The following is a 27262-nucleotide window of genomic DNA, read 5'->3' on the forward strand; positions in this document are numbered from 1 at the left end:
TTGACCCAGTAAAGGGTGGTCGGCAGAAATCAAAGAAACTAAATGTTGGGTGTGACATTGCTGAAAAAAACTTTTCTTTTACGCACTTCTCAATATTCGTCAAGTAAAACCGTCACCCAAAATCACATGAAGCAGAGAAGATGAAAATCACAAGTTAACAAATGCAATCCTAAAACAAACTCTCGACAAGGTTCAATAAACTCATCGCCAAAGGCGAAAAGCATAGAAAAGAAACCATGTCAAATAAGTTGAAAATGTAAAAGATTTATTAACATGTCAAAGCGCTTCCAGCCGTCACCTAGCGTCAAGATTTAAACGCTCTTCAGGTGGTCCTTTCATAAAATATATTCCGCCAAAACAACTTAAGCAAGAGCTAGATTAGGAAGTGTTAATATTGACTTCAGCACATGCGTCTTTTATGAAAGCATAACAGGATGACAAACTATGAATGTAGTAGATAAACTATGAATGTAGTAGATAAACTATTCAACAATACACGAGAAGCAAGAACTAGAATGATATCAACATCTAAAGGCACAAATCTTTTAGGGAGCAGGGTGGATAAATTTGGCATGCTTGTAAGGAAGATCAGTAATCACTCATTTCATGTGGAGTATACATACTGAAAATACAAAAGGTAGGCATCAAAAGATACATTTCTAGTGTACGGGAAAGATCAATTGCAAGGTCCGTATTTCCGCATACAACAGAACCAAAAATCAAGCTTCACCTAGGCCAGGAATCAAGTGCCTATTGTACTCCACTGCATCAGAAGCACAGACCCAAAAGTAAAGATTGTCAATGAGAGTTCAGGTGTTTCAATTTACAGACGACAGGGTATTCAGTTTTGTCCCTCAAAAGGGGGGTTCTTCTTTTGTAAGCCTGCAAAAGCATATGAAAGTTAGATTAGCAGGTTATGGATGCCAGCAACACCCTTGAAGACATTCAGGCTAAGTGCAGACCTGATCAATCAGAAGGATGAAGTGCCCACTGAAGAGTACCCAGCGGCCTTGAGATCTTTTAGAGTACTCGATAACCAGTCCAGTCCCTCATATAGGCCATCCCCACGAAGAGCACATGTGCCTTGAAGATGCCATCTTCGGTTTTTTAGATCATAGAGACCAAGGCCTTCACACACTTCCATTGGGGTCATTGCTCCTTTCTGGACCAAAATTTGGAGAAAAAGAAAAGTTCAAGATGATAAAACATCTATGTGGCACAAGTGAAGAAGATGGATAGAGGGGTGTGTACACACACACACATACATAGACTAGGAGAGACTTGAAGAGATTCGCCTGATTTCCCCAAGTTTTTTTAGATAGAAAACTGAATTATGGGCAAAACCCCCTCCAATTTAATGAAATGAGAAGGATTAAAAGTGGATGCTTATCCACCCAACAAAAAAAAGAAACGGAAGAAGAGAGAATTAAAGGTGAATGACAGCCATCCTTCTTTTACTTCACCTCCTACCATACACCTTTTTACCCAGCAGTCATAATGCAACAGAAAAGCGACATAAGCAGAAACCACAAGCATAATAAAACTGGCATGCAGATTATGTGTGAGATGGAAAGAGAAAGTGAGCGGTGTGAGTGGCTCCGTGGTGGAAAGATGCGTTGAGATGGTTCGAACATGTGAAGAGGAGATGCACAAATGCCCCAGTGAGGAGGGGTGAGAGGTTAGCTATGGTGGCCAAGAAGAGGTAGAGGTAGGCCGAAGAAGTGCGCGGCACATCTTCAGCTTACCGAGGACATGACTCTCGATAGGAAGGTGTGGAGATTGAGGATTAGGGTAATAAGTTAATAAGTAGTCGAGCATAAATATTTTTCGTACCTATATTGTTTTTCTATACCTGTAGTACTAGTGTATTCTCGTATTTCATATTCTTAGATTTCTAATACTACCTAATGTTTTCTTTTGCTTCGGTTATCATTTTTCCGGTTGTGGTTACTGCTTCTCTTTACATGGATTCTCCTTTGCTGTATTTCCTTATCTAAACTATTGTGATTATGTTTTTCTTGAGTCGAGGGTCTATCGGAACCAGTCTCTCTACCTTCATAAGGTAGTGGTAAGGTTTGCGTATACAGCTCCCCCTCCCTCCTCCCCCCCCCCCACCCACCCAGACCCCACTTGTGCTGGGTATGTTATTGTTGTATGGAAAGAGAAAGTGGCTCCTGATTGGAAATCAGATAATTTATTTTCAATCAGGATATCACGTATTTTTCAAATCACAGCTAAGAGAGAATACACTATAATAGCATTCTTAAGCTTTAGACACCAATCTTTATAAAACCAACTCCAAAAAACAGAACTTAGTGCAGCACAATGGGCAGCTAGCCAACAAGATCCAAGTTTGCCAGCTCTGCACCATTGTAGTCGAATTTTGAGTATTACTAGCACAGGTTAAGATTTTTGGGTTACACTTCTTTCATTAGTTTAGGGCTTCCTGCAGTTAAAAAGAGGTTTAGTTATCAAATAACCCTCGGTTGCAAGTCATGTTTGTTTCTTATTAGGGAAAAGCAACTGCAATACATTTTCTTTGATCCTGCAGTTGCTAGTTGGTTAATTGTGGCAATTCGTTATTCTTCACCTGCCTGTTTGCTTTGTTACCTGCCACATCAACTTATTGCTAAAGTTCATGGTCATGGACTAGCTACATGAAAATTCTCATTTGTCTTTGTGCACCCAGAATGAATAAATAATAAACAAAAACTAGTATAGATTCCAACCAAGAGTAAAACTTGGAAAAATATGCTGGAATCCATATTATCCTGCTCTATTTTGAGAAAAATAACATATTATATATCAGGTGCAAAAAGGTTGTGTAGAACCAATTTACATTCCAAATGAAGCAACAAGATCTCCTTGCTCTTCTTACAAGGATTCTATAATTATAATCAAAGATTCAGCATCATCTAGGAATTCTTACTTACACCAAAAAATGAAATAAGAGCAGACAATTCATCTTAATTATTTTGCACCTAATTACTTTCTATATTATTATGCTCTAACTAGGCCAAGTGATATTTTCTGCCATACCATTATTGCTTGTTGGAAAAATTCCATTAGGTCATAGCCCTTGGCACTTTTCCCACCATTCCCTTTGGGTCAACGTAGGTAGTCTGTTGCCAAGACTCAATCAATCAATCAATCAACTAATACCCAATCTCAAAACTAGTTGGGGTCGGCTACATGAATCGTCTATATCGAATTCAGTCATCCTATTCTAATTCTATGTATTACATCTTTATTTATCATATTATCCTCCTGACGGATGGAATCTATATACAGAATTATAATTAGGAACTGCAGATTGCCTCCTAAAAAGCAACAGTTGCAGATGTTGATGGAATCTATATATCAGAATTATAATTAGGAACTGCAGATTGCCTCCTAAAAAGCAACAGTTGCAGAAGTTGCTTTTTCTGCTGGCAATTTGGAGTTAAAGAAGAGGTAACGCTATATAATGATGTGAAACTTTTCCAAAGTAATGACATAGTCCTTGTGAATGGGTTGCATTGATAACCATAGAGGGGTAATACTTCAAGAAATTCAGCTTGGCTTTTTACTTCAAAGAACCTATTCTTCGTGAAAAAGTCATATATATCTTCTATAATTGATCAGTCATGAGAAATAAACATTCAGAGTTGCAGACCATTTAGGAAGAGCCCAAACAATTCAATGGTTACGACTTATGAAGGTCTACTTTCGGAAGGTTTTGGTGAGAAAGGATAAGGAAAAAGGAGGAGCTGTTTCTTAGTTCTCGTATTAGATACAGACTCCACCACACCAATTTTTTGTCACTAATCAAGCACCAGAATACATCACATGCCAGCTCTGGACCACGCACAGGGAAGTTCAATAAACAAACCAGCATGTTAAAGCTTACAAATGCCAGGACATAAGATATGTGAAATCTTTGAGTATCTTCTGTTATATTTAAGAAATGTAATTATATCGTAAAAGCAGCACTAGGAAAGTCGAAATCTTTGAGTATCTATTGTCTTGGATTTATTTAGCAGTTTTCACCTATTAGTTTATGCTCCAACATTACTTAAAGAGAGAAAATAAGATAACAAGCAACTAATCGCATTTTGTTGATGCACAAGCCAACTGATATGACAAACTTACCATGTCCTGCTTATTAGCGAAAACCAAGATCACGGCATTAAGCATAAAAGGATCTCTGATGATGGCCTGAGAACACATTAAGAATGAGATTTCATTAGGTAAGTCACCAAGAAGTACCTGAATCAAAGAGATAAAGGTTCAAAAAAGGAACCTGAAACTCTTGCCTCGCCTTTCCAATTCTCTCTCGATCCAAAGAGTCAACGACGTAAATCTGTATACAATAAAACAATTTGTAAGCAGATATGGTTACCATTTTACATAAACAAGATGTGCAAGCAGTTAAATATAGTTCATATATTAAGAGGGAAATAGTCGAGTTAGCAATAGCTCAGGAAACTAGTTGGCGGCAAAAATCGAGGGCGCTCTGGTTAAAGAAGGGGGATTCGAATACCAAGTTTTTCCATAGGGTGGCAGTTGCTAATCGAAGGAGATACTTCATAGAATCCTTAGTTGTGGATGGGGTGAGGATTGAGGGAGAGGAGGAGGTAAAAGGGGCGATACTGGGGTTTTATGAGAACTTATACAAAGAGGAAGTTAGTTGGAGGCCGACTTCGGGGGAATAGAGTTCAACCACACAGGGGAGGGAGACAGTGAGTGGCTAGAAAGAGCTTTCGAGGAGGAGGAGGTGCATGAGTTGTGCTGGTGATAAGGCCCCCGACCCTGATAGTTTCTCCTTGGCCTTCTTCCAGCTCTGTTGGGACACCATTAAGGGGGAGTTGATGGAAGCCATTGAATAGTTCCATGTGAATGGTGTTTTCAAGAGAAGTATCAATGCTTCTTTTATTACTATTGTGCCTAAGAAAGAAGGTGCATCTTGTATCAGAGACTACAGGCCTATTAGTCTCGTGGGGAGCATTTACAAGATTATTTCTAAAGTGCTTTACAACGGACTCAAGAAGGTTCTTGACTGGCCTGTTTCGTCCTCCCAGAATGCGTTTGTGGAAGGTAGGCAGATCCTGGATGCTGCTCTGGCGGCAAATGAGCTTGTAGACTCCGGAAGGAAAAATAGAAAACCCGGCTTACTATGCAAGTTGGACCTTGAGAAGGCTTTCGACCATGTCAATTGGGAGTTCCTGGATTTCATTATGATGCGGATGAGGTTTGGGGCAAGATGGAGGGGATGGATCAAGTTCTGCATTTCCTCAGTCAGATTCTTTGTCCTGGTTAATGGTAGCCCGTGTGGTTTCTTTGGCAGCTCCAGGGGTCTCAGGCAAGGTGACCCCCTATCCCCCATGCTATTCATTTTAATGATGGATGCTCTGAGTAAAATTATGGATCGTGCAGCGGGCGGAGGCTTCTTGAGAGGATTCTCAGCTCCGATCGGGGTGCTCAATGCCCGAAGAGTCTCTTATTTGCTCTTTGCGGATGACACCCTAGTTTCCTGCGATGCCGATATGGATCAGTTGACCTACCTGAAGCATGTCCTGCAGTGGTTTCAGATAGTATCAGGTCTTAAAATCAACCTCGGCAAGTGCAAGATTTTCCCGGTGGGTGAGGTTGCTAACATTGATGTTTTGTCTTATGTCCTCAGATGCAAAGTGGGCTCCCTTCCCACTACTTACCTGGATCTCCCATTGGGCGCTTCGCATAAGGATACTACGGTTTGGAATCCAGTGATCGAAAGGGTTGAAAAAAGATTAGCAGGCTAGCAGAAACGGTACTTGTCAAAAGGCGGTAAGAAAGTGCTTATTAAAAGCACTTTATCGAGTATGCCCACTTATTACTTGTTCCTGTTGCAAGCTCTTGTGAGCATCACAGAAAAACTGGAGCGGTTTCAAAGGAATTTTCTTTGGGATGCGGCGGATGGAACCAGAAAGTTTCATCTAGTGAATTGGCAGACAGTCACTTCCCCAAAGAAGTGGGGTGGAGTTGGACTAAAAGATCTTAGGGTATTCAACAGAGCTTTGTTGGGGAAATGGTTGTGGAGATTCGGGGTAGAAGAGTATGCTCTATGGAGGGAGGTCATAGTAGAAAAGTACGATTCCACAGGAAGGGGTTGGAGGACCAAGGCAATCACAGCACCTTTCGGGTGTGGCATGGGAGGAACATCATGAAGAATTGGAAAGCATTCAGTGGCAACATCACTTACAGGGTGGGAGATGGAAGGAGAATCAGCTTTTGGAATCATAGGTGGTGTGGAGAGAATACTCTGAGGGTCTCCTTCCCCGACGTCTTCAGAGTTTCAAACCAGAAGGAATTGATGGTCCAACAGATTCGTAAGGAGCATGACGGGAGGTAGTACGGGACCTCTCATTTAGAAGGAACATGCAAGATTGGGAGATTGCGGAGCTCCAAGATTTGTTGACAATGTTATATGGGCAACACAGGCCCCAGCCATCTTGTGATTCTTAGAGATGGGCTTTGTGTGGCGATGGTTTGTTCACCATAAAATCCTTTTACCAGAGTATGTTGGTGAGAGACGAGGCCACTTTTCCATACTCCTCGATCTGGATTCCTAAGGCACCCACGAAGGTGTGCTTTTTTGCATGGCTAGCGGCGAGGGGAGTGATTTTGACTGCTGAAAATCTGCGAAAGAGAGGAATTACACTTGTTAGTTGGTGGTACATGTGTAAAAGCTCAGGGGAAGAAGTTGATCATCTTTTGTTGTATTGCCCTATGTCTTCGGCTTTGTGAAGGGCAATCCTGAATCTTTTTGGTGTTCAATGGGTGATGCCAAGCACTGTAAAGGAAATGTTATATAGTTGGGCCGGTTTCCGTAGAAGAAGAAAGCAAAAGGCGTGGAAGTTCGCCCCGTTAGCTCTCAAGTGGATAGTTTGGAGAGAGAGAAATAGGAGAGCTTTTGATGGGATTGAGTCTCCTTTTTCACATCTTAAGAATAGTCTTTTATCTTTGATCGCTTTTTTGTGCACTCATATAGCCCCTACTTCTATATTGGGCGTTTTTTGTAGAGAATCATGTTATGATGTAAATTCTCTACTTTTTGGTATACTTCCTGTATACGGGAGTTCTCTCCCTTTTGATTAATACAATTTACCTTATCAAAAAAAAAAATATAGTTCATATAAAAGGGAAGATGTAGGTTTGGTTTTTGATATGGGAGTGGACTTACGTATTAGTAATGACATGTTCATATGATATATCACATTCACACATTTTCTCATTTAGAATATCTTCCAACTCTTCGAGGAATTAAGCTTCCTATTTGGCTTTTAGGTAGTACTACCTATGAAGAAAAAGAGGAGGGAAACTTCACCCTCTTTTTCTAACTAAAAGAGAGAAAATTCACCTTTCCCTCTCGCATTTAATTATTCTAAAATTAAACTCAGCAGTAGATGCATAGAAGTCGATGCAGATACAATATAATATACATAGTTACCAGTCCATCTGTGTTATTAAAGTAATGCCTCCAGAGTGGCCTTAATTTCTCTTGTCCACCAACATCCCACACAGTAAAAATCACATTCTTGTACTGGACTTTTTCTACATTGAAACCTGCATGCCATGCATATACAATCAGCTATTACATAGACAGGCATGCACTTGATGTCACAGTGCAATTACTCATTTCTGTAAAACTTTGTGATATACCAAACAGGAAGGAATTTCCATTGCTAAATTTGAGATTCCAATGTGTGCCTTCTGCAACCACTACAATGTCATCTTAAATGATGGCCTCAAGTGTTGATGAAAGTACCTTCTTTGTAACAAGTGTTGATGCGGTTCATGAAGTTTTTAACTACCTCTAGCATGGCCTATTAAAGTACCTTCTTTGTAACAAGTGTTGATGCAATTTTCAATGAACTAAGAATACTTCTCAGACAAAAGATTGCACATGTAGTTCTCCTAGTAATGAAGATCCACTTTATTTTGTGAACTGAAATGGTACAAAATCAACAATACTCAGCAAATCCTACCTTACACATCTATCAACATCAACCATATCCTAGGTAATGAAAAATTCCCATTTTCTCTGATAATTCATTAATAATCTACCGAGTATTTATTTAATAAGAAAAAGCATTTTTATTGCCAAAATTTGGATATACATTCTGAATATAGAAGGAAACAACCCCCTATTAGCTATGTAGGGTGCTCATAAAATCTATCATATATTTCAGATCTTGGTGCTTTTTATATTTTTTGCATTTGACATTAATAGGTCATATTAAAATTAGTTGAAACTTCAAATCCATCAAGCAATCAAGAAATTGGAAAAAAAAACAAAGTTGTCATGTTGAGAACAATGTTGATGCAATCAGATCCTGAATTGAAGCTCCAATTACACATTTTAATAATCAAGTGCCACACCGCTGAGAGCGAGATCTAAAGCAATTTGCATACCAATAGTAGGAACTGTAGACAGAACTTCTCCTATATGCAGCTTGTATAATATAGTTGTTTTTCCAGCCGCATCCAGCCCTAACATTACAACCTATGCGAAGCAAATCATAGCAAACATAGCAAAAATGTATAAGATATTGTACACATACGACAAGAATAATCTGCTAAGAAAATAATCAGAGACAAAAGTCATGCAGTGAACATAAGGCCATGACCTATGAAAACTGATTGCATGGATGATAAGAAATAAGCATCACTTGCATGCTTAAGCCTGATACGAAATCTACCAACTTCTAGTAATTATTCTCAATAGAGGGGGTAAATGTCATTGGGGAAACAAATTGGTTTTGCCTCCAAGAAACTCTTCCATTCCCTTCCCCCAAACCCCTCCCCATGCTGTCAGCAATGTGGGCACTGCATTATAGACTAATAACCTAAGGCAGAACATGGTTCATGAGAGATAGAACTTCATACGAAATTTTTGATGATTACCTATTTGAAAAGAAAAAAATAAGGATGATGGTAAAGACCGGATCATATCTGACAAATTGAAGGTGTCTAATGATCTAAAGATGGCCATTTTAGGTTCTTTGCATGTTTACTCCGCCTGCTTTAGAGGCCCTTTGCAGAACTGGGAGGTCCCTCAGCAATATCAAGCCACTTGGTAGCTGGCACTCTGCACTAAGTGGAAAATCATCCTAGAGGAAAAAGAATGAAAAAGAATGATATTGAAGGGAGAAGGACTTTAACTTTTTATTCCACCTACATAGGACATAAATGGGTGCAATTAGATTATTCTCACTGGTTCTTACTGAACTAGCTTCAGTGCATATTATTGTCTATTTTAATGAATTCAATTTTAGTATTTAGAGAAAACAAGTAATTTGAGTGAATTCCAAGATCGGGTTTAAACATTAGTTACAGCAGTGAATTTAATTGAAGTCAGAAAGGAAGCAACCTGAAAAGCACAGCAAGTCAGCAACTGCATTAATGAACAAGAACTACCACAAACAGCAGCGTGCCAGAAGGAAGAAAACAGTAATGTGCTAATGAAGAAAAGTTGATAAATGGAAGTTGTCCCCACCCCCCACCCCCACACCCCCCCCAAAAAAAAGAGAATCATAATTGCCATTTGTTATGAGGGCATCCTTTATCTGTTTCCAACAGACAACTTTCTGTTAAGGCACCAATATTTAACTTTATCTTCTAAGTACTTATACTCAATTTGCTCCCTCAATGGCAAGTCTTTTAACCCTCAGATGTTGGGATAGGCGATAAACAAAAAATCAACCCCAAGTTCTCCAACTCACGTAGACACATACAAAGAATAAATCATTTCACAGATTGGTGAACTCTATGTATGTCAACCAGTTCAAAGACGCCTATACAATACAGTGAAAGCTACTCTTTCTCTGTTCAGAAAAATCACAATATACAACTAATATGAAAACCCAAGGCTGATAGTTTCTCCATAAGCCGCATGAAGACGCTTTAAAGCTAAATTCAACCCTGCATATTACATTCATTCCTCAGCAACCTCAAACATGTTATTACTTTATATCACTCAATTTCCACAAAAATATGTAGCTCGTGTGTTATATACTTAAGATTGTGAACCCCAAGATTCAAGTTGTAGCATCCACTCAGGAATGACCAAACAAAAAAAAAAAGTATAAAATGTTGGAGTGGAAGCTATTAAATTGTAAGGAAATTGAAGAACTTGTCATTAAAACCTTGAGAACAGAAAATCCCAAAAAAATGGAGTTAAACCTCAAATTAAGGCTGGCACGTGGCTCGGTTAGACCCGGGCTCGGCCCAGGCCTGCGAGCCCATATGGGTAGTGGGCCTAAACGGGCCTACCCGTTTAAGCCCGGGACCAAGGGGAGGTGCAGGCCCAAGTGGGCCGGTTCATATAAGAAGACCGTTAGGACCGGGACTGTTTGGGCCCAGGACAGGGTCCTAAGTGGGCCGGTTCAACCGTTCCTAACCGGTCCAAAACGGGCCCAACGGCTACATTATAAAAAAAAAATCCCACAAAAAAATTTGACCGTTACCCATTTAAAATCTAGCCGCTATTTCTGCCAAAATAGCCGTTGACTATTTATAAAATAGCCATTTAACCCCCCTCCCCCCCCCCAAACTTTTTATAATTACACTTTTTTCCTATTTTTAACTATAAATACCCTCTCATTCTTTCATTTTTCTTCACAAAATTATCAATCTCTCTCTAATTTTCTTCTAAAATTGGTTACTTTATTGTTGCAACTTGTGTGAAAAATTGTGAAGTTGATGAATTGAAGTATTCAAGTCTTCAACGATAATTAATTTTCAACAAGTTGTAGGTCAATTCGGTAAACTCATTCCAACTCTTTAGTTTTAATATTATAGTTTTGTTTGTTTTATTTACGTTGTATAATTATAATTAAGATGGCTTATTCCTTACCGGCTCCTATTCTTGATAGTGATAATACTTTATTACAATTTATGGAGAGTCAAAATGTGCATAATGTTGGAGGTGGTGAAAACTTAGATCATGAATATATGAATTCTCTTTATGGTAACCCAACTATTGATGAAGAAGATGAGCAGGAAATAGATTTAGATGAAACGCAACCGGATGATGATACACCCACTAGTCATGTTGCTGAAGTTAACCCAACTAATCCAAATGATGCTCCGGTTGACCCCCCAGTTACTACCCCTACTTTTTCTAGACAACCTTCTAACCGGGCCGAAACATCTCTTGTTTGGCCATTTTTTATTCAAATAAGAGAAAAAAATAAAGCTAAATATAAAACTTGTGGCAAAGAGTTAGCTTTTAACTATGTTGATCGGGGGGACGGGAAATTTGAGGAGACACATAATGATACACCCTCAAGATAAAGCTAAATATTTTCAAATGAAAGCTGCGGCTGGAGGGACAAGTCCAACTAGTCAGCCTGACCATAGTACCGGGTCAAATCAATTTCAACCGGGAATTAACACTGTTACCGGTGGTATTTTATATTATGACCCAAGAAAAGATAGGGAAGAATTGGCAAAAATTGTTACTGTTATGTGTTTACCTTATAGTTTTCCTTCTAACCCTCACTTTATGCATTATATTAGAAGAGTTTTTAATCCTACTTATAAAGGATGGCCTCGCACAACCGTAAAGAACGATATTTATAAATATAAACATGAATATGAACAATATTTGCGCTATTTATTTACTCATATTAATTGTCGTGTTGCTATTACTACTGATATTGGTAGAAGTAGTAATGACTGTGATTATCTTAGTGTTACAAGTCATTGGATTGATGAGGACTGGATAATGCAAAAGCGCATTATTACTTATAGAATAATTAATTCACGTCACACAGGGCAGTTTATTTCTAGCACGGTTACGAATATTTGTAGATATTTTTGCATTAATAATAAAATAATGTCAATTTCAATGGATAATACTACTAGTAACACTAATGTTATAGCCTTGCTTACCACTACACTAAATCCTCCATTTAGTAACATTTTTCATGTTAGATGTATTTGTCATATTTACCATTTAATTGTGGGTGATGGTATGAGAATTTTAAATGTTGAAATTGAAAAGGTTAAAATGGCTTTTTACTGGCTTTTTTATTCAAACCGTAGAAGTAGACTTAGAGAATATTTTAAAAGATGCGATGAATTTGGCCTAAGAGAAACAAAGGTTCCTAAACCTTATCCAACTAGATGAAATTACATGTATGAAAGTTTAGTTGTTGCATATGAATATAGAAACCCCATAAACTCAACGTTTAATGCTCATGTAAGTGATGATAATGAGCACCTTACAAATGAGGATTGGGCTAATGTTAAAATGCTTGTAGATTTTTTAGAAAGATTTCATGTTGCTACAAATGAATTTTCTGGGCAATATTATCCTACTATTTCTAATTGTTTAGTTTATCTTGCAAATCTTGCAAATTTATTTGCTTATTTTTCAGAGGGTGAGAAAATTTATGAAATAGCTATTGATTCTATGAGAATGAAATTTAAAAAATATTTTTTTCCTATTCCCCCTATTTATGGTATTGCTGCCTTGTTAAATCCTACTATGAAATTAGGTGGTCCTCAATATTGGTATCAATCTATTTATAATGGTTTAGCACTTGAAGCTGAGGAGTTGTCTACACTTTCGGACGCAAAAGCCTCAATTAAAATAAATGCTCTAACTAATTTATAGTGCTTATCAAATTGCAATAGATAATGCTAGACCAGATGTTCCAACTCCTTCTTCTTCTAGTTCTCAATCATCTAAAAGAACTGCAGGAGTAAGAGCACTTACTGCTTGGACCGAGTTCAGGGGTTCTCAAGGTTGTCCCACTAGTGATTGTTCACAACTAAATGAGCTTGAAGTTTATTTGTCACAGGGACTTGAGGAAGTGAATCCCGACGGCTCATTTAATCTTTTGGAATGATGGAAGGACAAAGAAAAAACACTTTCCGATCCTTTCAAGGATGGCCCGAGACATTTTAACCATTCAAGCTTTAACGGTGGCATCGGAAAGCGCTTTCAGTCAAGCAAGACCTTAACTCGGTGATTATAGAGCGTCTATGAGGGAGAGCTTGGAAAAATCAGTATTTTCCAGAGACTGGATCCGTTCGGAACGAAGAAATTTTGGACTTGTTGAATCGCAACCAGAGGTAGACGAAGTTTACGAAGAAATGCTAGCTGAACTTGCGGAGGATGCAGCTTCGCCCGGAAGCAGTGATGAACAAGCTTCTTTTCCGCCACCACCAAGGGAAATTCCCTTGAACCTTGATGGATTTATGAAATTTGTAAGAAATACCATGTAAAATTAATACGTAACTTGTATTTTGGCACTTTTTGATTAGTTTCTTTTTCTTCTCAATGGTGGTATTAGCACCTTGGTTGTGCTCATTCCATTTGGGGGGGGGGGGAGAGACTAAGAAAGATTGGGACATGTTTTGTTAATGTCATAATAATAAAAATTATAATGCATTCTTTTGAATATCTTTTTACAATATTTTGTCTTTTAAATTTGAATTAAAAAATTTTAAGTCACAACTATATAATATAATTTACAAGAAATTGCCTTAGATAAAAAAATAGGCCCACTTAGGCCTACATATATATATATAATTTACAAGAAATTGCCTTAGATAAAAAAAAAAAGGACAGACCCACTTAGGCCCGAGCCCAGCCCACTTAGCTCGGGACCATTAGTTCGTGGTTCCAGTCCCGGTCCGGTTACCTCCAAAAGTCCACGAAGCCCGGGACCGTTTAAACCCGGCCCACGAAGCCCGGGCCCACATAGAACCGGCCCACGAGGGCCATTTAGTCCCGGGCCCACATAGAACCGGCCCACGAGGGCCATTTAGTCCCGGGCCCACCCATTTACCACCCTTACCTCAAATTAATAATCATAAGAAACCTTTACAACAACTATATATAACTCCTACCCCTAAATTCCTAACCTAGACAAGACTCTTAGTTAAGGTAAGACTAAAAGAGGTATTTTCAAGACCTCTTTCTTTAACGAGGGTGGAGTCCGGCTAGCTTGCATAAGGTAAAAGTAAGGTAACAGTCCAATAGCTAAAAAAGACAAACTAAAAAATAGAAAAATTTATCGTCTCTTAACTCAGACACGGATCAAAAGTCAGGGTCACTTAAGATTAACATAATCATGAACCAAAGTAGTGGAATTGGGAAGTATATGGAACTTAATTTGGCAAAAATCATAAGTAATGAAATTTAGTTACAAAATGGAAAAATAAAAAGTGCGTTTGGGCATTTACCCTCATCTCAGAGTTGCCGAAGAAGGTATCAAATAACTTGCGAAAGGCTTGTCCCATTCCGCCTTTTGTTTTCTCCAAAAGCGAATCAGATCCAAGCTATTCCATAACTATAATTTGATGATCGATTTGAGAAACAGAAGAAACGCTCCTTGGTGAGAAGGTAGCGTTGTTTTTCCTTTGTTTTTTGAGTTTCTTTAATTCTTTCTTTCCTTTTTTATTTGTTATTGAAAAAAGAAGTCCATGTATATTCCTTCATGCCATTAGGCTTTTAGCCGTGGAAATGGAATTTTTATTTCCGTCCTGGAAATGGATTACTTTTGCAAGTTGCAAATATGGTCTTTTAACTACTCGTCCTACTTTGGATCAATTTGTTATATCTCTTTTTCATTTTCCGTGTCACCGTCCATTTGTGAGTACGGGTGTACATGGGTCGGGTTGGTTTGGATTTTTCAATTATTAAACCAAATCAATTGTGTCGGGTTATTAAATCTAAAGACCAAATCAAACCTCGAGTTTTTTAATCTCGGATTTTCGGGTTTTTTCAAAAAAAAAATTCATAAAGTCTTCATAGCACAAAACATAGAATTTGTGCTCCAAATATTTCTTTAATCTTAGTAAGACAGAACTATATAAGGTGTTTTTCTATAAAATAACATATATAAATATGAGATGAGTCGTGGCATTGTGCTAAAATATTCAACAAGAAAGATAACAAAATCGCATAAAATAAATATTATTAATAAGCCATAATGAAAACAAACATAATTTAAAATTACTAATTTGCTAAAATAAGTACGACTAATAAGTACTATTATTTATATGACTAAACACTAAAAGAAAAATAAGTTATGCATTTTATCTAAACCATGAAAAAACTAAGTAATGGATATCCAATACTATTTTCATTCATAGTACTATTGAATTGAATGTCTTTTATTAGTATTAGTATTGATTTGAATTTGGTTTAGGATTTATTTGAGTTACCACCATTTATGGACTACAAAACTTATTGGAGCATCCAAAATTATAAGTCCAAGCTTGAAATAATACGTTAAAAGATAAAATTATGAAAAAGTTTAAGAAACATTTATAAACTACACTACAATAAATATTTTTATGTATTAAACATGTTTAAAACTTCTATACATATAATGTCGGGTTGATTTGGTTTCGGTTTGACTTTTTTTAGTTAAAATCAAACCAAACCAATTATGATCGGGTTTTTTCTTCCAACATCAAACCAAATCAAACCAAACTATAGTCGAATTTTTTTTCTCGGTTTGACTCAGATTAATGGGTTGGTGCGATTTGTCGGTTTTTATTTGTACACCCCAATTTTTGAGGCGTTAACATTTATATTCCCCAAGTAAAAATATATGGGGATATAATTTTATTTTATATTACTTTTTTTAGAGTCTGTTATAAATATAATAATCAATATTCAACTCATTAAGATAATAATATTCAGTTGTCCACTATGGAGAAGAGGTATCATTTGAGCCGAGCCTTGAACAAGTGTGAATTTCAGTTGTATCATGATTACTATTGTTCTATTTTACCTTGCCTACGTCAGAATTATCTTAATTATTAGTTGTCTTGAATCTTAGGATATATTCATTCTTTAATAAGATTAACTCCCCACTACCAAGAATCGTATGCATCCTGGGTTCTTGGTGCTTATTGTTCTAGTCTGTTAACTATTAGTATATGTGATATATAAGTTTGAACGTTGAATTAGCCCTTGCAGCCAAACACTTCAAGCCTTCCAGGCATAAACAAATATCATATTGACATATGAGTCTAAAGGTGTCAATAGAAGGAGTTGTTTTTTTTTACTCGTACATATTCTATTTTTCCAATATCAATGAGATGCGTTCCAGTGATAAGTTTAAATCCAATTGAAAATTTTAATCAATAGTCACTTGTACAAAACTGTCATTTTCTTCTAATTAGTTATCACTTAAATTGTTCTCGAACAATTTGGGCATTTTGAATGGTAAGTTTGGTAACAAAATTGCCGATCAAAGAACCCGAAATCTATATTATTATTATTATTATTATTATAATAATAATAATAATAATAATAATAATAATAATAATAATAATAATAATAATAATAATAATAATAATAATAATAATAATAATAATAATAATAATAATAATAATAATAATAATAATAATAATAATAATGAAAACTTAGCTTTAGATATATAGTAACTGCGTCTACAGGGAACTTGTTGGGAAGCTACGGGACCAGAATTATTGCATAGAAAATATCCATAAACCTATATAGGAACCACATTCAACAAGTTGACTGCAATAAAACCGAGTTGGGAACAAGCTGGAGGAATCACCAACTTATACATTATTCTGACAAATAAGATATCTGAATCTGCAGAACAAATGAGAGAGAATCAACTGCTTTCTCAAAAATGAGTTTGTGCCAATTTCCTTACATATCACTGACCAAATATCATACTTAGAAAATACACCACTATTTCCACCAGTAAACAATAATTATTTCCTCACAACAAGCCAATGCCCTGTACATATAACACCTATTCCTGGTGCTGAAATAAGGAGGCCAATTCAAGAACCTGTCTGACCTGCAAGACAGTTTTGGTTTGAAGTTGCCATTTATGATAAAGATAGCAAAATGGAAGTTTGCTGTATGTTATGAGTTTAAGGATGAACAAATATTATTATTGCGCATTTGATACTGATAATTTCAGCTTTCCTGATCTTGTACTAAAATATAAACATTCTTGTCATACCTGTTTACCTAGTTTGCTAATGGACCAAATTCAGTTAAATGAATGAACTGATGTGTACCCAAGTGAAGTGGAGACTCTACAGGGATGCAAGAATTGGAGATCCTCGAGAACCAAATACATCACAAGACAGAAATCATCTCTCTTACCAGCAATATAACTATTTCCAGATCACTAGAGAAAACACAACTGACAGATCCTCTAGCAAATAGCATTGTTCAGCTGCCATTCTGACTGAATGTCCACAATTCAACATGCACTTTATATACAGATGATCAAACCTTAAATATCTGCACCTTCAGCCTGTCCTTTCTGAGCACTCTCAAACGAAATTGCTTTTCCCTTGCCATCTGAAGCTCCTACCGCAGCAGCTGCTCTCTGTGTCTTTGAACTCTGTAGAAGCGTGAGCTGGCTTCGCAGAATCTGGATTCACAAATGAAGTTTCCTTACATATATGATATAATAACAAGGCTTTCTGTGAAAGATCAAATAAGAAAAAAGTTTACCAGAAAAAGAAAGGCTAAGAAGAAACAATCTTAAAAATGAGACTCTAATCTGCTACAATGTGACCTTATACAGGCTGAAGCTATACATCAATTTCATTTCTGATCAAGAAAGCTATACATCAAATTTCTTTTTTGATCAACGAGGCTATACATCAACTTCAAGGCTATTCATCAATTTCCAGCGCTCTATGGTCCATGCTTTTCTCAACAAGGCTATACATCATTCCACAGATAATAAATTTCAAGAACTTCAAAATATTGTAAGATAAACAGAATATTGAACTACACCTAGAAATTATCTTAAAAATGATTAGTGCATATAGAAATTAGCAATCCATCTGAGACTAATAGGAGCACGATATCACAAACATAAAAGAGAGAAACCAATCAACCAGAAAAACTTCCTTACCTCAATCTGCTGCTGTAAGGATATCCTATGGGCCTCGAGTTGAGTATCTGAAGTACTAAGGTTGTTCCAAGAACTATCTCCAAAAGGCATGTTAGCACCAAGATAGCTGAGTATTGAGAACATTAATTAGAGTTCTTTCACTATGTTTACAAGAACTAAGAAATTTACTAGGAAATAAAAAAAGAGAACCACCCCCCGTCAACTGCCAAAGAAAGAAAGAGAAAAAGGGCGGGGTGGTACACTGTCAAAAACTAGAAGTGGTAACCACCACTCTGCATCTACCACCAGTTCACACCACATGATCAAGGAAATACATATTGGAAGTCATTTCTCATGCCAGTTATGGACAACCTCATTAGCATTCACCTGCTCTAAAGTCAACAGTTCCATGACAAGCCAAATCTCCAATGGAACTCATTGAATATAAAGCAGACCCACAACATGACAAGTGCTTATGTGAATATCTTCAAAGGGATGTGAATGACATACGTTAAATGACAACTCACAATTCCCTTCTCCCTTCATTTCAAATGGACCGCATACTTTTGAATTTGCAGAGTGTTATTCTTTAATGTTAATCAAGAAAACAAGTAGAGCTAAATGAGATTACCGATGGAAAAAGTGGGGACCGACAGTTACATTGATTTGTTAGAAATAGAAAGGAGACCATGTTCCAGTGAAAACATGGAGAAGTGTCAATGTAACTATGCTTATCAAGGAAGATAGTGAGGTAGGTTTCACCATTTACATGCACTCCTGGGGAAAGGTCTCATAAATATGCAAAGAAAATGAGCAATACAATGCTGACGTAGAAGAGATAATTAATACCAGGGTAGCATCTGTGCAGAAGGATAAACAATGGACTTCTCATAAATTGCAGCAGCTGCTGCTGCAGCTTGGAGTCTAGCCTGGTGCTGGCTAACATGGCTGTTTGTCCTGGGATCTGCTTGAGAACCTTGAGGTGTAAAACTTGTTCCTGGGCCTATTGAAGATTACCGGAGTGTTTAGTGAATAGATACCAGAACATTCATCACTTTGTACAAAGAATATCCAAGTTTCCAATAGCTATAGATAAGTTTCTATAAGCACGACATTTTTTAAGAAAAGAAATAACATATGACAATCAACAAGTAGGGACACAATTATTTAGTGTGCACCAAAAGAACTATTCCTTTTAAAATATAAAACAGCGGAAATATGCCTCTGAAGATGTTTGTTTACAAGCTTTATACTGAAGGAACCCATATAATCCAGTAGAGAAACCATCCAACTATTCATAGTATTGGATCCCATGTCGCTACAATTAATTTCTCAAATTCTTGGCTAAAAGTTGTAGGGTTAACTTGAAATAGTGAAAATTAGTAACTCCTAGAAAACTGGGAAAAAATATCTGGGAAAACACTGTTCACGCCGGAAAATACTGTAGGTCGCCGGAAAATTTGAAAGTTGTCGGAATCTGTCGAAAATAGTACTAGCGACTCGGAATTGTTGTGCGAACAAGCTGTCCTGAAGAAGCTCGGCCAAAAAATGGCACGTGTTTTGTTCATAACCTTACTCCAGGAAAAGATAAGTTAGCTCCTCGTACTCTTAAGTGCGTATTTTTGGGTTAATCGAGAACAAAAGGGATATCGATGTTATTCTCCTGACCTCCAGCGGTATCTTATGTCTGCTGATGTTACCTTCTTTGAAACTCAATCATACTTCATAGGTCTAAGTAATCACTTAGATATTTCTAAGGTGCTACCAGTTCCATCTTTTGGAGATTTAGTTACTATCTCCCATTCATCTTCCTCTATAACTCCAGCTTCACCGCCTACAGCTCCAGTTGCAGCTCCACCACCTATAGCTCCAGTTCCACCACCTAGTCCACTTCAACCTTCTAAAGCTCCACCACTCCTAACTTATCATCGTCGTCCGCACCCAGCATCAGGCCCAGCTGATTCGCGTCTTGCACCTGAACCTGCTAATACTGCGGACTTGTCTCCTCTTAGTCAATTGATTGCACCAGTTCCATCTTTTGGAGATTTAGTCACTATCTCCCATTCATCTTCCTCTATAACTCTAGCTTCACCACATACAGCTCCAGTTGCAGCTCCACCACTTATAGCTCCAGTTCCACCACCTAGTCCACTTAAACCTTCTAAAGCTCCACCACTCTAACTTATCATCGTCGTCCGCGCCCAGCATTAGGCCCAGCTGATTCACGTCCTGAACACAACCCTGCTAATACTGCGGACTTGTCTCCTCTTAGTCAATCGATTGCACTACGGAAAGGTATACGGTCCACACTTAATCCTAATCCCCATTATATCATTAAAGTTACCATCGGCTTCATCACCCCATTGTGCATTTGTATCTTTGTCCTTTGTTTCCACCCCTAAGTCTACAGGTGAAGCACTGTCTTATCTAGGGTAGCGATAAGCTATGATTAACGAGATGTTTCCTTTACATACGAGTGGTACTTGGGAGCTTGTTCCTCTTCCTTCGGGTAAATCGACTGTTGGTTGTTGTTGGGTGTATGTAGTCAAAATTGGTCCAGATGGGTTAATGGACTTAAGGCTCGTCTTGTTTCCAAAGGGTATACTTAGATATTTGGGCTTGATTACAGTGATACTTTCTCTCCCGTAGCTAAAATAGCATTAGTCCGCCATTTTCTATCCATGGTTGTCGTTCGCCATTGGCCTCTCTATCAGTTGGACATTAAGAATGATTTTCTTCATGGTGACCTTGAGGAGAGGTTTATATGGAGCAACTACCTAGTTTTGTTGCTTAGGGGGAGTCTAGTGGCCTTGTATGTCGGTTGTACCAGTGCCTCTATGGTCTAAAGCAGTCTCCTCAAGCCTGGTTTGGTAAGTTCAGCATAGTTACTCAGGAGTTTGGCATGACTCGTAGTGAAGTTGATTACTCTGTGTTTTATCAGCATTCTTCTTCAAATCTCAGTATTTATCTGGTGGTTTATATTGATGATATTGTTATTACCGGCAATGATCAGGATGGTATTACTAAGTTGAAGCAACATCTCTTTCAGCACTTTTAGACTAAGGATCTAGGTAGATTAAATTATTTTCTAGGTATTGAGGTCGCTCTGTCTAGCTTAGGTATTGTAATCTCACAACGGAAGTATGCCTTAGACATTCTTGAGGAGACACGAATGACAGGCTGTAGGCCTGTTGACACTCCTATGGATCCGAATTCTAAACTTTTACTAGGACAGGGGGAGCCGCTTAGCGATCCTGCAAGATATAGGTGGCTAGTTGGTAAATTAAATTACCTCACAGTGACTAAACCTGACATTTCCTTTCCTGTGAGTGTGGTAAGTCAGTTCCTGGATTCTCCCTGTAATAGACATTGGGATGCAGTTGTCCGCATTCTTTGATATATAAAATCAGCTCCAGGCAAAGGATTATTGTTTGAAGATCGAGGTCATGAGCAAATTGTTAGGTACTCAGATGCTGACTGGGCAGGATCTGATAGACGTTCTACATCTGGATATTGTATTTTAGTAGGAGGTAATTTGGTGTCTTGGAAGCGCAAGAAACAAAATGTGGTTGCTCGGTCTAGTGCAGAAGTAGAATATCGAGCAATGGTTGTGGTAACATGTGAGCTAGTTTGAATCAAACATTTGCTTAATGAGTTGAAATTTGGTGAGATCAGCAAGATGGAACTTGTGTGTAATAATCAAGCTGCCTTTCATATTATATCAAATCTGGTGTTCCATGAGAGAACTAAACACATTGAGATTGACTATCATTTTGTCAGAGAAAAGATACTCTCAGGAGATATTGCTACAAAGTTTGTGAAGTCGAATAATCAACTTGCAGACATTTTCACCAAGTCCCTCACTGGTCCTCATATTAGCTACATATGTAACAAGCTCGGTACATATGATTTGTATGCACCAGCTTGAGGGGAGTGTTAGATAGTTATATAGTTAATATGTAATTAGTCCGAGTCCCATATTGAATAGGAGTAGGATCTGTATTATGTATATAAATAGGGCTCATTGTATTATAATTAATTGATCAATAATAGATTTTTCTCCCATACATTCCATGTTTCAATTTTATCTTTTTATGCCTGCAAAATTTCTAGAGCACTACATATGAAAGATAGCAGTTTTATATCCTCTGAGCATATTGTATCGAGGCTCTTATTTTTCCTGTATTATTGAGTTTTTGGAGCTTCAGAGATGTCTAGACTGATCTTTTTTATTTCAGTTGTTGTATCTTCTATATTTACTTAGTTTGTTCTATGTGTTGCATGGAACCCCATAATTTTTTTCTTATTTTCTCATTTTAGTCAGCTGGCGGACGTGCCTCTTCGCTTCCTTTCAGTTATTTCTTTTGCAGCAAACCAATTATCGGTGTCGAATCTCAATAGCCATAAGAATATAATCATGCTCAAGGACCTCTAAAAAGTTTCAGCCAGTTGAAACTTGAAAGCCATATCACGTGATCCACTAGGTATAGAATGCAGCCACATCATAAATGCATGGTTTGGTCCAGTTTCAGCAATGGGGGTTTGTTGGGGTTGCCACCATAGATTGATGGTTCTCTTTGAAACATAATAGCAGCTAAATACACAAAAGCGCCAATCTGAGAACTTCTAGAAGTTACGGTTTCTTCCTGAATTAGTTATACAGAATGAACATTCATCATCTTTGGGAAATTAAATTTTTTTGTTAAATTTTATTTTGTAACTCACACACAATTTTTATCTGGTTCTCAAAAAGTTTGTATTCATTGATAAAGGGTACACGCACAACACGTGTGCCCAGAAACTAGTTACAAGGAAATGGGTAATTTAAACTCGATTCTACTATAGCAAAAAGCGATGTTGAGAAACATGTTAAAAAATTAAGCATCAATTTCCAGGCATCATTCAAACAAACTTATTACAGTTGATACACAATATAAAGAATGGCATAGGTGATACCTTGCTGAGCATATCGAGATCCTGCAACATCAGTCCCATTTTCAGGTGGTACAACAAGGGCTCTGCATGTAGGACATGTGTGCTGACGTTCTAGCCATGACCGGAGGCAATTAACATGAAAGAGATGTCCACAAACAAGTTTCTTGGCAGTGGTCATCTCCTCACGACAAATGATACAGATGGTATCACCTCTGCAAGAGCATTAAATGTAACCATAATGATGAAGAAAGTGATGAAGAAACCATATAAACCAAGACTCCAATAAGTGAGCAACTTACCCATTGAGCTCTTCCGGTGTAGCCTCTGGAAAAAGATCATTCATGTTTGAGGTGACTTTTCGATAGCGTATGTAGTCAGCAACTCGACTCTTGAAGTTGCGGAATGTCTCATAAAGTTCCCGAATCAAGTGCAGAGGCACACCATAATTGCTGAAAGTTCAGGAAAATAAATAAATAAACAAAGACAACAGGAAGAAAATGACCTTTTTCTCTATTTTGGACACTCTTCTAAGACTAATCAATCAATCATGAGGAAGAAAGGAGGAAGAGGAGGAGGAGCAGAAGAAAATAAAATAAAATTTGACTTACATGAAAATCATGAGGAAGAAGCACATGTACATAGTCAAGTGGAGCAAGTCCCGAATAAGCTCCAAGTAGAAAGTATATACAGCCTTCCTCTCCCATTGTCCTTCCATAAGCATGTCACATACATGGAATACATATTTCACGAATGTTGCAACAGTTGTTGTAGTGAGTATCATGTACCTGAGAGATAATGACAAAAAGGTAAAAGGTTAAACTTCACTTAGGAACTGGATATGGGATACAGATAATTAATATGATCAAACTGTACTTGGCAAAACGATAGCAGCTATATGGTCAAACTGCACTTGGTGGCCAGAGTTACTAACGTGATTCCAGCATACATCAGGTGGAAAAACCATTTCCAAGTAAGCACACCCGTGAAAGGTCCTCGTGATGGATCTTCTATTGTCACCATAAAAGGTAAAATATGCACAAAAGCTATGATGAATGAGCCAAGAATGACAATTGGCTAGCATTAATGATTAACACACAGATTTGAAATGATACCAGCTTTAATGGTCAATTTCAAAGCATCTATGTCTAGTTTGAATATAAACAACGAAAGAACTGCATCAAAAAAATAAACAGCATTTGCAGGTGCAAAGATCCAACACCCTCCCTTTGCCAAACCCAGTACAAAGCAAATTATCTTTGAAAAGGTGTCATATATCCCCATGCCCCCAGCCTAACTAAGTGTTTACTTAAGGCATGAAACGTGCTTGTCTAACTCAATCTAATGGCATCCAGTCTAATGAAGCTCTACACTGTCCCCTGGCATGTATCTAAATGTGTCCAAAAGCACGACTAGACTAGCAGTAGAACTTTAAGAATCATAGCACAAATTCAGATGGAAAAAAAGACTAGAAATAAATTAGAACAACATGACTTACTCAAATGCAAAGAAGAGAGAAACAGAAGCATGTCTTGTCTGTATCAAATGGTTCATGTAGTTGTACAAAAAGATACTATCAATGAGGAGGAGGAAGCCCATGAAAGAGACTATTCGAATGTGGGACAACTTAGTAACCGCTGGAGTTGTTTCAATATGCTCAACCCGTTTCTGAGCCAACCAATGCAAAGACTTGATAAACAATAGGCCGGTAACCATGGCAAGAAACATCACAGAGAAGTCTTGCCGGAAAATAGTAATTGCAAAAAGTATTTCCATGAGTTCCCGCCATGATTGTTCATTTAGCCTCTCCGCCTCTGCCTCCCGAAGAGTACCAAGGAAAACTTTCTTGGTTAGTTGCCATAAAATGCACATAATGGCGAGAGCCATGTTGAGGAGAAGCACCAGACTGATCTTAGATGTCGATAAATAAACCATTGCTGGGTAAAACTGGCCTCTACTGCTGAAGGCATGATAAATAGCAGCTAGTGTAGCTATTACACTAAGCCCCGCATAAGTTTGTAGTCTCATCATTTTTTCTTAACCCTGTCACACAAACAGCCGACCCCAACTTTATTTGGGACTAAGGATTGTTGTTGTCCTGTCACACAAATACTATTTTGTCAATTAACAAGCTTTCAAGATGGATACAATCTTATTACTTTCTTTATCTTTAATATCATAGACCCATATATTGTGGGAAAACACGCATAAATGTCAATAGATAGCCTTGAACATATATACACGCGTAAAACCTTATCAGTCTGATAATTATTACTGGGGATCTTCGTTTTCTATAACCAGAACCTGAATAAAGTTGATATCGTTGAATGAGTTATACCAGATTTAAATTCAAATGTAAGGTTTTCTAAATCGACCGCCTCGTAATTTAGGACCTAACGGAAAATAAATTCACAACTTCGGAACACATATGAGAACTCCGAAATAACTTGAAAATAATAGATTACTACTACAGAGTTTTAGAAGAAAGGTAAAGATGATGAATTAATCTATAAATAAAATTATGTAAAGTAGAATTTACCTGTTAAATAAAATTAAGTTGCCTTATCTTCCTGGAGATTGTAAATTGTTTCTATTGGTATTTACAAGATGGATGTGATTGGTTACCATTTCAATTTTTGATAGCCATAGCAGGGGAGTGGGAGAAGGAGATATGTGCGTCATTGTGTAAGAACTACCCAATTGATCTTTGCCACGTATGTGCAAAAAAATTAGTTTTAAAACAAGGGCACACTAGACTCTTGTGAATTACTACGATATTACAGGTCCTACCTTATTTTAATTGTTTTATAATAATTGTTTAAATACATTTATTTTTAACCCTTAAAGAGTGTGATATGATCGATTTCTCCTTTCTAATACACTCTTTTCGTTAACTAATCTTTGAGTACGCGTGTATTATATATAAACTAGGTGGGCATAGTGTGTTGCCAGGTTAATGCTTAGTAGGATTATCCAAAAATCTTGACTAATTAGTTAATCTCCCACTCTAATAAATAATTACTCAATTATTCACATAATTAAGAATGATCTCAAATTACTTAAAATACTAATCACTTTTAACACACTTTATACACCTTACTATCATGGTCATGTGGTACCTTGTATGGCATTAGTCCATAAATACCGGGTATTTTAGCTCGGTCCGTATTTTATCCCAAAATGTCAAACCTTGACGAAAATTTATTTTCTTCGATTTGTTTACCCTCTCACCTTCACCAATTTACTTATTACTTGTTTGAAATAGCATAATGCTTATAATCTCAAAATAATCTCATCCCCAAACTTACGTCAATTAGCTTACGACGAAACTTTAACGTACGACTTATGGCGTACTTCCACGTACGAAAACATGGGGTGTAACAAGGCATCTTGCATATCACATGATGAACAGACAAGTAGGGAATAAAACTGATTGTGACAGAAGAAGAGCTTATATCCTTTTGTTTCAAACATTTAGAGCATATGAGGTAAAGTCCACCCTTGACTCTACCAATCTCCATAGAGGCCTGCAACATACAAGCACCATCAGTGAAGAATGCAATTCCTCTGAGATTTAAAGTCAACAAATGAATAGAAATGAGGTTATATTTGAAAGAAGGGACAAGAAGAACTTTGCGCAACACAAACCTAGGTGCAAGTTTCACACTTTCAACTTCTGTTACTCTAACTTTATAACCATTTGGTAATATGACTAACAGGGGATAAGGCAGAATAGTGATGTCACACATTGAGGATCTATTGAAGGTCATGTGATTTGAAACTCCTGAATCTAATATCTATGTATTAGTTTTAGATTTAAAACACATATATGATAGTTTACCAAAGTCAACTGAAGAGGTACATACCACAATACCTACAAAGTTTGCAGCTCCAGAGTTCAGGTTCATGTTGTTAGAATTCTCTCCTCCACTATTAGTTTGAAAGTGTTGCAACAAGCTCATGAGTTGACCATATTGTTCCTTGGTGAAACTCATTCCCTGATTCTCATCATGGTGTTCACCTTCATCTCCATTACCATTTACCATGTCAATCGAAGGACCAGGAATATTTGCCACTGTTCTTTTTCCTCTATTGAATCTAAAACCCTGATTGGGACTTTGGGAATTTTGATTAGTTCCTTGAAGTTTCTGGTTGTGGTTCTGAAAGGGCTAGCTAGAACTTTGAAAGTTTTGAGGATAATCATGGATTTTATAGCATTTCTCTTTGGTGTGCCTGGCTTTTTACAATACTCACACACTGGACGAGATCTACTATTGGGAGTGTAGTTGTTTCCTGGGTTATAGTTGGTTCTGAAACTAGGATGTTTGGAGGTATTAAAAGTTAATGAAGCAAACTCAAATATCAACTGATTGTTAGGTTTGATTTCTCTTTGTTTCTCTTCTTCAATCAATAAGGAAAAGGCTTGGGCCAAAAATGGTAAGGGA

At 37.4% G+C, this 27262-nt stretch overlaps 2 protein-coding genes across 4 annotated transcripts; both read right to left on the reverse strand.

The window, feature by feature from the left end:
- Positions 1–440: 440 nt before the first annotated feature.
- On the reverse strand, positions 441–14482 carry LOC107778016 (uncharacterized). The gene is made up of 7 exons (XM_016598194.2): positions 14221–14482; positions 8434–8524; positions 7469–7584; positions 4283–4342; positions 4132–4197; positions 963–1162; positions 441–882 (listed from the first exon to the last, which is right to left on the reverse strand). The coding sequence occupies exons 1-6, from the start codon at positions 14275–14277 to the stop codon at positions 971–973; spliced, it is 582 nt and encodes a 193-aa protein (XP_016453680.1). The 5' UTR covers positions 14278–14482; the 3' UTR covers positions 441–882; positions 963–970.
- A 2039-nt stretch (positions 14483–16521) lies between these two features.
- LOC107778015 (ERAD-associated E3 ubiquitin-protein ligase HRD1B) lies at positions 16522–25530 on the reverse strand. 3 transcript variants are annotated; one of them, XR_001646310.2, is made up of 9 exons: positions 25357–25530; positions 24316–24915; positions 23429–23605; positions 23120–23269; positions 22842–23032; positions 18735–18888; positions 17907–18012; positions 17141–17414; positions 16522–16826 (listed from the first exon to the last, which is right to left on the reverse strand). XR_001646310.2 is itself a non-coding variant. In XM_016598190.2 (9 exons), exons 2-9 carry the CDS (start codon positions 24846–24848, stop codon positions 16810–16812), a joined length of 1455 nt encoding a protein of 484 aa, XP_016453676.2. In that variant the 5' UTR covers positions 24849–24915; positions 25357–25530; the 3' UTR covers positions 16522–16809. The 3 variants fall into 3 exon arrangements, 2 of the variants coding, with proteins under 2 accessions (XP_016453676.2, XP_016453678.2); XM_016598190.2 differs by having other exon boundaries at positions 17288–17414; XM_016598192.2 differs by having other exon boundaries at positions 17273–17414.
- Between the last annotated feature and the right edge of the window lie 1732 nt (positions 25531–27262).

The sequence above is a fragment of the Nicotiana tabacum genome, chromosome 8 (genome assembly GCF_000715075.1).
Source record: "Nicotiana tabacum cultivar K326 chromosome 8, ASM71507v2, whole genome shotgun sequence".
Lineage (NCBI taxonomy): Eukaryota > Viridiplantae > Streptophyta > Magnoliopsida > Solanales > Solanaceae > Nicotiana > Nicotiana tabacum.